The sequence below is a fragment of the Gopherus evgoodei genome, chromosome 7, assembly GCF_007399415.2.
Source record: "Gopherus evgoodei ecotype Sinaloan lineage chromosome 7, rGopEvg1_v1.p, whole genome shotgun sequence".
NCBI classification, from domain to species: domain Eukaryota; kingdom Metazoa; phylum Chordata; order Testudines; family Testudinidae; genus Gopherus; species Gopherus evgoodei.
In genome coordinates this window covers 22,495,466-22,505,789 of record NC_044328.1, presented here as the reverse complement: position 1 = coordinate 22,505,789, position 10,324 = coordinate 22,495,466, and the positions used below count along the sequence as shown (strand labels likewise).

The 10,324-nt window shown below is 39.9% G+C and overlaps 1 protein-coding gene across 1 annotated transcript; it reads left to right on the top strand.

Moving 5' to 3' along the window:
- The first annotated feature begins 439 nt into the window (after positions 1 to 439).
- Positions 440 to 9,886, top strand: TEX36 (testis expressed 36). Its single transcript, XM_030569585.1, has 4 exons — positions 440 to 510; positions 3,181 to 3,312; positions 6,862 to 6,942; positions 9,364 to 9,886. Exons 1-4 carry the CDS (start codon positions 460 to 462, stop codon positions 9,592 to 9,594), a joined length of 495 nt encoding a protein of 164 aa, XP_030425445.1. The 5' UTR covers positions 440 to 459; the 3' UTR covers positions 9,595 to 9,886.
- Positions 9,887 to 10,324: the final 438 nt, after the last annotated feature.

The following is a 10,324-nucleotide window of genomic DNA, read 5'->3' as shown; positions in this document are numbered from 1 at the left end:
ATAAAAGGGGTCTCTCCCCCTGCACCAGAATGAGGGAGGCATCTCCTGCACCCACAAGGATCTTCACTGCCTCACTGAGGTCTCCCCGACCATAACTTACGGGGATGGGGGAGACTCTCACTTATGATCCGTAAGTGAGACAGGGCCTCCCCCGTCCACTTAAATGGGAGCCTCTCTCGCCCACCGGGGATCTCCTCCACCCCTGTAAGGGAGTGGGGTCCCCCTAATCCAGGGAGTTTTCCTTCCCCCATAGCAAGGCCTCCCCAGCGCTGACAATGGGGGTCTCCTCACAGAGCGCGGTCTCCCGCGGGCGGGGGGCGTTCCGCTGGCGGAGTAACGGCGGGCCCCTGAATTTCAGGGGCCGCGGCGCGGGCCGGTGACTATAGCAACCGCTGTCCGGCAGCTGAGGCCGCAGGCCGGCGGCGCAGCGCGGCAGCAGGTGGCGGCCCGGGCCCAGCGATGCCCAAAGGCAGGTTGGCCAACCCCAGCACCAAGCGGGACGGCGCTTGGGTGAGAGACCGGCGCGGGAGGCGACGCCGACCCGGCTTCAGTCCCCGGCCAAGCAGGACCCGAGCCAGCCCCCTTCGCTCCGGGCAGGAATAACCGCCCGTGGGGAGCGGGGGCAGAGCCCAGCGCACCCACCCACGCGCTGGTCCCGGCAGGGGCAGCTTATCGCTGGGAAGCGGGATAGCAACCGCCCCGGTGGCTCCAGGCTCGCCGCAGCCCTGCGGCTGGCAAAGCGCCCCAGCCGCGGGCGGGAGGGTTTGGCACCGGTCAGCCCTAGTGCTGGAGCGCGGGCCGGAATCTAGCCGGCTCAGGGCCGTGAGCCCCGCTGGCTTCTCTGCCCCTGAGCAGCTGGGTGGCCGTGGGCACGTTTCTTAACAGGGCCCCGCAAAGAGGAAGCCTGGCCGCGAGCCTGCTGTCTCCCTGGGACAGGGGAAGAAGGCCTGCGAGGCTTCCTTTCTCTGCGACTTTTATAGCAATCCGGCCAGGCCTTGTCTGCCCTGGCAGGGTTCTGATAAAACTGGTCCGACTATGTCCCCCCACCCCCGGTGAAAATTTTTGATTGAAACAAACGAAAACAAGCCTTTCGTTTTCTTTGACATAGCCTCTGAAATTTTCCAGTTTCCACTAACCAAATTTTCCACTAACCAAAAGGTTTTGGCCAAAATATTTTAATGATCAAACAATTTCTTCTGTGGAAAGGAAACACTTCATGTAAAATGTTTTATTTTATCAAAACCCCTATTTTCCATTAAAAAAAACAGTTTTGGAAAATTTTCAAGCAAACCTACTCTATCGTCTGGGACAGGGGTAGGCAACCTATGGCACATGTGCTGAAGGCGGGACATGAACTGATTTTCAGTGGCACCCACACTGCCTGGGTCCTGGCCACCGGTCAAGGGGGCTCTGCATTTTAATTTAATTTTAAATGAATCTTCTTAAACATTTTAAAAGCCTTATTTACTTTACGTACAACAATAGTTTAGTTATATATTATAGAGTTATAAAAAGAGACCTTCTAAAAATGTTAAAATGTATTACTGGCACGTGAAACCTTAAAGTAGAGTGAGTAAATGAAGATTCGGCACACTACTTCTGAAACGTTGCTGATCCCTGGTCTGGGATATTGACATTACCAATACCAAGAAAATGAAACCTAGTTACCTGAGATAGTTTGACTAAAATTGTGCCTTAACCCTAACTTTGTTTTTGTTAATACTTGTTTAACTGAAACTTTGTGATGAGAAAGATACTGGAGGATTCAATTCCTCTACTCCTTCTACTAAGGACCAAGACAGCTAGCAATATACATTTCTGAATCTAACAAATTTTTCAGCCAACAAAGGAAGAGTCTGAGAAATCTTGACATTACTGTTGTTTCTGATGTGTTCAGATCTTTATTATAGATGATAAAGAAATGGAAAGAAACACAACCACAGTTTTTTCTATAGAGATCACCTTTAATCTCTCTCTTTTTCCACTTCTCTGAATGGGGACAATCATGATTATTTCCTTATATCACAGCATTATTGTGTGGATTAATTAATTTACATTTTCAACAAGTTACCCCAACTGAAATGATTATTCTTATTATTTTCTATTTGTAATTAGTTTGTGGTGACAAGGCTCTTATCAAATTACATGCTAGAGCTGTGATGTTAAATCCACATGAAACATTTTTTAAAAGTGCTTCCCCTTTCCCACTGGAAACTTTTCACAACATTTTCATGAATAGGACAGCAACACAGAAAGAAGTGAGATCAACTTTACCGTTATTGGAATTGATTGAATAACTTTTAATGTTACAATCTCATCACCCTATGGTGTGGTGTTTCATATGGGTTTAGAAATTAATCTGTAAAGACATACTAAAAATCACTTTACAAACCTAGATCCATTTTTCCCTTGCAACTTTCTTAGATTTTCACAAAAAAATCTTTACGTTCAGAGCATATTTTCAACAGATTTTTTCCAAGTTTCTAAGCTGCCTTGAATCCTCTTCTTTCTTTTTACTTATAGGTAATTTGCTATTTCTCCTCCAGGAGAAGTCTACCTTATACTTGTCTCAATTATAGGTTACACAAGAGCAGCAGCAGCAGCTTGATCTCACTGTTGCTGAGGTCTAGGTTCCTCAGCATTGTGTATGTATGTACACACACTTTCCACAAGTGCTTTGCTTCTTCGTGCAGGTTCTAAGATCCTGAACCTATAATGTGCTGAGCATCTCCTGCAAGGTGCTTAGTGCCATCAAGTCCAGTATCTTTCCATGTAGCGGCAAGAGCAGCAGCAATAGTAAAGATAACAATCTCGCAGCTGTGGCTGTGTGATGGATGCTCCTGCAACGTTAACTACCACTAAATTATGGACTTTCAGAAAACCCCCTGCAGAACTAACAGGATGTTGCAACTCATCATTCTAAATATGCTCTTTGCATGTTATATCCCTTTCTCCTTCCTTCGTCTATTTTGTCTATCTATATCAGAAGCTCCTCAATGCAGGGATTGTGCTCTCTGTGTTTTTTATGGTAGTAGCACAGTGGGATCCCGATTCTGACTGGGGCCCCAAGTGCTACTTAATGCAAATAATAAAAATAAATGAAAATAAAAATAATAAAAATAACTGATTCTCTGATGCTGATGTGTTTGTTTTCTGGATCAAAACATTTATATTTTCTAGTTCCCGCACCTTGGAATATTCCATAGTCAACCTGAATCGGTCACAGACTGTATGCTAAAACAGGTACAAAATCCAGAAGAGGTTCAATATATTGAGAAGAGATTGCCACTAGTATACAAAATTCGGGAGCAGGTTAGTTATTGTGGACATATAATAGACTTACGGAACTCCTTGCTGCAGGATGTTATTGAGTAAATGCTTACTAAATTATCTGAATAAGAACTAACATAAGAAGTGTAATGGCTTCCAGTTTTCATGCTTAAGGGAATAAGTTGGTGGTCATCTGTGGTAAGGAAAAATTTATCCCAAGATATACTGTTGTTCAGTTATTACTATTTTTTATTAGTGTTGATAACTTTCTAAAACAAATTCTTTGTGTGTTGAAATATACTATAATTGGTCTCAGTCCAACAAATGTGGATAAAATATGAATGTATGACAGTTTGATTGAAATTTGGTAAGCAATTTTGAATTGTGTGGGAAATATGTGTTCCCTTGAGGAAGTTTGTTTTGCTAACTGAAACAGTTAAAGCCAGAAATTTCAAATTTGAATTCTTTTTTTTTAAAGAATTTACTGAGAGTTAGAAATCAAACCAAGTTTCAAAATAATCAGTAGTGTGTTTAAAGTTATGAACATTTAAAGGCGACAGTTTCATGCATGCACTCTGACCCTGCAATTGGATCCAGGCATGCAGACCCTTGCTTTTTTCCCTTCTTTTAAAAGACCCCTGGAAACTGCATGCAAAAAAAGTGTTCTGCAGCACAAGGGTTGCAATGTTGTGCACTCCTAATGCAGCAGATTCCAAAGTTAAAGTTGTATCCACAACATTAATTGTGCTATATTGCTCATTTAGAGCATTTTCTGTTTCCTCTTTTTGTAAGGGCAACTCTTAACACATACCTAAAATATATAGAATGTGCTTTGGGGCCACATTTACTTTGTGGCAACAATCTTAATTTTTTGAATTTCCTGATTTCTGAGTCTGTAAAGGCAGAATTAATGGTAGTTGTGTTAATATTATTTATAGATTGCTATTAATATATGGTGAATGCTATCATTTTAACATGATCTCATAGTAAAACAAAAGAAAGCCATAACTAGCTCACATAGTGCCAGTTTTGGATAACTTTGCTCCTCAACTAGACTAACGTGTAAAGTTATCAGAATCTGCAGCATACATAGCACACTGGGCTCCAGTTCTGGAAGTCAGGCTGTTTGATACTCAGATCCCTGTCCCATAGAAAGTAGGGAACTTAACCCACTTTCCCAAAGAGTTGAATGTCTTGGTTTCATTGAACACCACTGTTTGGGTTTGCTTTCTTGGAAGTTGGCACATTTAATCTGGGAGAGACAACGAACTGCATCCTTTGTTGCAGTTTGTCATCAGTTTGTCTCTGGCTGCCGTAGGGTGAAATTCCTACCCCTCCACTGAACAACTCTGCAGTTTTCTTGATGATTTCTCTTGTCCTCCCTGAAGAGGTGGCATCTTCATAGCGCTATTACAATCACATGAGACCAGAGGCCAAATTCTACTTCATTTATACTGGTTTAAAACCAGAGTAATTTCACTGACCTCAGTATACTAAGAGCAGAATTTGATTAAAAGGGAGTAGTTAGGACTAGGAGGGGAGTTTTGGAAAAATGAGGAGAGGAATAGAAGGTTACAGAGCAGTATGGGATTTTATACCTTTCTCTGGAGCATCTGGCATTGGAGAAAGAATACCAGACTAGATAGGCCATTGATCCATACTCATATGGCCTTTCTTATGTTGTGACCGTCATTTATTTTGTGTAGCTGTTTTCACTGTCTGGAAGAATTAATGAAGGCCCTTTCATCTATTTATGATGGATTAGAATGATGCCAGCAGAAAGAGAAGGAAGATAAATTAAAGAGACTGGAATGTGATGTCATAAAAACACAGTTTGAGAAAGTTTGTGTTGTTTTGACTTTTAAAAAAAAAAACTGCTGATGAAAACTGTTTCAGTTTGAAAGGAGTTGGAAGGTCACTGTGTGCCAGAGCTGACTGTCTCTAATCTCTCTGTGTGAGGGAACTTCCTGGCTGTGAGGTTAATTACATTTCTCAGAGGCAGAAATATAGTTCTTTCTTAGATTATATTATTCATTGTTCTTACTTTGCTGTAATCTTAAAACCATTTTACTATAGCTTTTTTTCCCTGTACTTAAATTTGTTAAATAGTTCCCAGAGATATTATTCAATATATATGTATCTTCTATTTTTCAATTTTCCTGCAGCACATAAAAACTATAAACAAACTCACTATTCCTTTGTAAAGATGTAAGTTATTGGGTCTTAATCACACTGATGTATTTCAGTGGTAGCTCTGGGCATTTTATCCATGCAGGATTAATTACCTAGGGCCCTGAGCCTGTAAGCAAGTACACATGAGTAGTCCCACTAAACTCAGTTTGAGTACTCACATGCATAACATAACTCTGGTGCATAACTATTTGCAAAATTGGGGCTTAGAGGCATATTCATGTTGTAGCTGATCTGCTTATGAAAATCCCACTGACTTCACTACGAGTTCTATGCATGGAGTAGGTATAGAATTGGATCCTTGAAAAGTACTACAGATCTATAATTAAGCAAAAGACTAGTTGAGTTTGTATGAGAGATTATATAGTCATAAGGCATACAGCACAAGACCAAACCAAGTCTATAAAGTGTACAAAATGGAGATCTTCAGTTATAACCTAAACCCTGATCCTGCAGCTGATTCCATGCAGGCAGACCCTGGCATCTGCCTGTCCTTTCAGGATCAGGACCATAATTATATTTTTCTTTATAATTGATTTATATTTTCTGTTACAGACCACAATTTATTTCAAATAGCTTTTGTATTATAGCACAGTAAAACTAGATATGCCCCCTTGAGATGAAGATCTACAGTTATAAGATTCCTGCCTCCATATTAAGTGTAAAAATTATTAAAGAAGTTGTAAAAATGAACCGTTACCAACACAAACCGAAAGACGGTGCTTGGAGAAGAAAAAAGACAAGTCTAGTAGTCCAGAATACTTTTTGGAATGTCATATTTTAACCATTTTATACACATAGGACTGAAACTTTATATAATGCACAATTAATTTGTAAATTATTAAATTTATTACTTTCCTACAACTCTGTTCATGCATTTTCAGATGCTTTTTTAAAATAGTGCTTTAATTTTACAAAATGAATACAAAGTATGAGTAAAAGTTGAGTTTAAAAACTAGTTCTGTGCTTAATGGGCTCCCAGAGCCTGGTTACTGGATCGCATTCAGCACTTAAATCTCAGATTAACTCAGTTTTGAGTTCCCTTTTGTAGTTCAACCTTCATTTGTTGAGGGCTCGCTAATGAGCCATACAAAAATGTCTTGACATTTCTGTAATATCTTGGTGCTTCTATGGAGAATATGATTTCTCTGATTTGGAAGTTTGCATTTAATCGTGTGTGTGTTCAGTAAGTCTTGTGAATATTAAATTCTGATGATTTTGGAGAAAAATACAGAGAGCCAATTTTGCAGGAATAAACCCATGTACAAGAAGGTTTAACAGATAATGCCTCTGTTAATAAAAACTTAATTTTTGCATGTGTCAAAAAGGGCATGCTAAGATTATAGCACACATAGATGGCATAAGGTATATTATAACATCTTTTCTGTATCTCTTTTTCAGAAGGCAGTAAAAAATCACTTTCCATTTTCAACCCATGACAACAGGCATTGTTTACAGAATGTGGGAGAGTACTTTGATTTTGTGAGTATCCAGCACTGAGAAAATCACCAAGTTCATATCTCTCAACCTGCCAGAGATTAAAGACAATATTCTTGCAAAATTCATGGATGCTCAAAAAGATGATGAGAGAAAATGCACACTAAACAGCACTGATAACATGTACAGATTGTTGGGACATAACTTCTTATGTGTAATGAAGTGGGTATGTCTTCTCAATCTTCATAACAGTATAATATAGCATTTACAGATACCTAGAATAGTATGTAGGATCTGGCAAGAGTGATACATACATAATTGACTTCTTATGGAGCATAGCAGCCCAAATCATGTCACTTTCTCTTAGTCTACAGGTTTTTGCATTAGCCACTTGCAAAAGTGTTTTTATACTGATTTTTTATCCAGACACACTGATTGGTTGGTGTGCAAATGCAGATCTGGCATTCTGTTTTGGAAGCAGTGTTTTGGAAGTATTCTCACATTGCTGTGTTGGTGAAATTCATCTCTTCTCATAAAAAGTTAGAATAAATGGTCTTTTTGTAGGCAATAAAGTAGGGATTGTAAAAAATAACCTGTGAGCAAGCTTCAGGACTGCAGCACAACCTCTCTGGATATGTCTTTATGAACAGTTAGTGCATGGCCAAGTAGGGTGTAAATCTACAGTGCACTAGCCTGCTATGCACTAACTGTCCATGTGGACCCTCCTACCATGCACTGAAAGTTCCATATTGTGTTTTAATATACTCTGCTTTGATAATAGCATACCCTGTTACAGTCTGTGGGGCTAAAATAAAGGCTGTCCTGCTATCCCAGTCTCTGGATCTGCACAAGCATAGATCATGTGCCCCTCTGGCACAACCCCATCTCTCCCAGCTTATTTGGAGCTAGCATGGAGCTTACCACTGTGGTGAACAAGAGTTATAGAGGCCTCCCTATGTAGTTGTTCTGCCTGGAAGTTTAGTACCCTAGAGGAGCTTATAGGATATGTGGTTAAAGGGATCTTAAGGCAATGGTTCTCAACCTTTCAGGGGTCTGATTTGTCTTACATACCCCAAGTTTCATCTCACTTAAAAAGCTCCTTGGTTACAAAATCAAACATAACAATGCAAAGTGTCACAGCAAACTATTACTGAAAAATGGCTTACTTTCCCATTTTGTCTCTATGAAATTTTAGTTTGTACTGACTTCGCTAGTGCTTTTTATGTAGCCTGCTGTAAAACTAAGCAAATATCTAGATAAGTTGATGTACCCCCTGGAAGACCTCTGCGTACCCCTTGAGAACCACTGTCTTAAGGGAGCCACCATTCTGAGCAAATTTTTAAAATGTCCTCTTTTGTCTTTTACGTTTGCATGCGTAATAATTTTAATTTTGATTTTTTTTTCCTATTTGGAATGTTGATAGGTTTCTATGGCAACATGAGATAGCATGATCTACTAGACCAATGGTTCTCAACCTTTTCATCTGGCGGGCACCAGACGAAGGACTGTAGCGGTGGTGGAGCATCTGCCGAAATGCCGTCAAGTTTCTGTGGTATTTTGGCAGCGACGCCTCTTGATGATATCACCTGTCAGCGGCAAGCGGCATCATCAAGAGGCGTCGTCGCCAAAATGCCACAGAAATTTGGTGGCATTTCGGTGGATGCTCCACCGCTGGCCAGGACGTGGGCACCATTGCACCCGTGGGCACCACATTGGGGACCCTGTACTAGACAGTGCGCAGTGTCAGGAGTCAGGAACTCCTATGTTCTGATTCCTGCTCTGCTACTGAATCCCTTTGTGACCTTGGGCAACTCTTAGGCCCAGATTTCCAAAAGCATTCATTAAATGTTGAAAACCTTCCATTTTTTTTGCCCAGTGTGCTATACTCAATGCCTGATAATTTTCAGAGAAGCTGATCATGTGGAACTCTAGTGGAAGTTCAGTGAGAGCTGTGGGTATATCACATAAGAAAAATCAGACTCTCTGGGTCTCAAATTTGTCACACAAAAGTAAGGGACACTTTTGAAAAACTTGGTTTTATACTTTGTTTGTTTATCTGTAAGCCATAAATAATGTTATTTACCTCACTGGGCTGTTATGAGGATTCATTTATTTAATACTGCACTTTGAATATATAAAGTGCTACAGCAATTAAAAGAATTATTATTTTATTCATAATAATAGATCAAAAGTCAAGATGTCTGTTTTTGGTTTTCCTTTGTCTATGCACCAGCATAGTTAATCACACTACCAGAAAGGTATATATTGGTAGGTCTGAGAATAATATTTATAACCTAACTGCTTGCAGCAGAGGTTCTGATAATCACTTTGGTAAGTGCTTCTTTAATTTTTAACTGCTTCATGACGAAGTAGTGGATTTCTTCCCTAACATTCCAAACTTTAACAGTGAAACTGTGATCCTGAAATGTGTATTTTTATCAGTTTTTCCTTCAATCTTTTTCCTAGAGCCTAGGACGAAAGAAGGTTGAACCAGAAAGAAGGCAACAGAATTCACAAAACTTCTGTCTGTGGGCACATGAATACATTCCTAGTAGTCATGATGGTTTTACCATTTATCAAACATCATTCATAGGTGATCAAGATACCAAGCGTCCTTTTTGTAGGCGATATCCAAAACAACACTTAGAAAGGTGCTACATTTATAAATGTGTTCCTGAGAATGAAAAACACATGTAGTCAAACCACCATGTTAATTGCAGGATTCCTTATTTCGTATTAATTATTTAGTATTATTTACTCCTTATTTATCAATATCCTTTCTCTGGATCTGAACCACTCTTACCCATCAAACACATGATGGAATAAATATCTATGTAAAATGGATACTGCAGTACATGTTGCAAATATTTACAGTTGGCAGGTTCATTGAAATTAGCAATTATCTTGCTGTTTGCATTCTTTAGCTTTACTGAAAACTAAAATTGCTATGAAAACATTATAAGTTACAATAAAGTAAGTTGTAATGAATCACAACAACATTGGGAGGTAAAATATAGTTGTCTTTGTATAGTTATATTTTGAAAAAATATCAATATTGGAAGAAGAGAGGCAGACCCAGATCCACAAGGGGACTTAAATGTTGCTCTGAGCTCATCTACCAGATTGGTCAAGATAGGTGGAGGAAAGCCTATCTTCACCTGGTTTGAGGATCGTTTGGGGCTTAGGCATGAGATATTCACTTGGATGGCTAGAGTGTAAGGCATTGTGTGCATGCCCAGTGGCAGAAACGTAGGCACCAAGGGAACTCTGACAAAAAAAATTTAGGCACTGAGGGATTTTAGGCACCTTCTGGGTTAGGTAGCAGCCAAGCAGGAGTTTTGAGGCTCTCTGATGTCTAAATTTTGGACTTAGGTGCTGAAAGTGGAGTTAGGTCCTTTTGTGATAAGTCCTTTTGTGGATCTGGGCC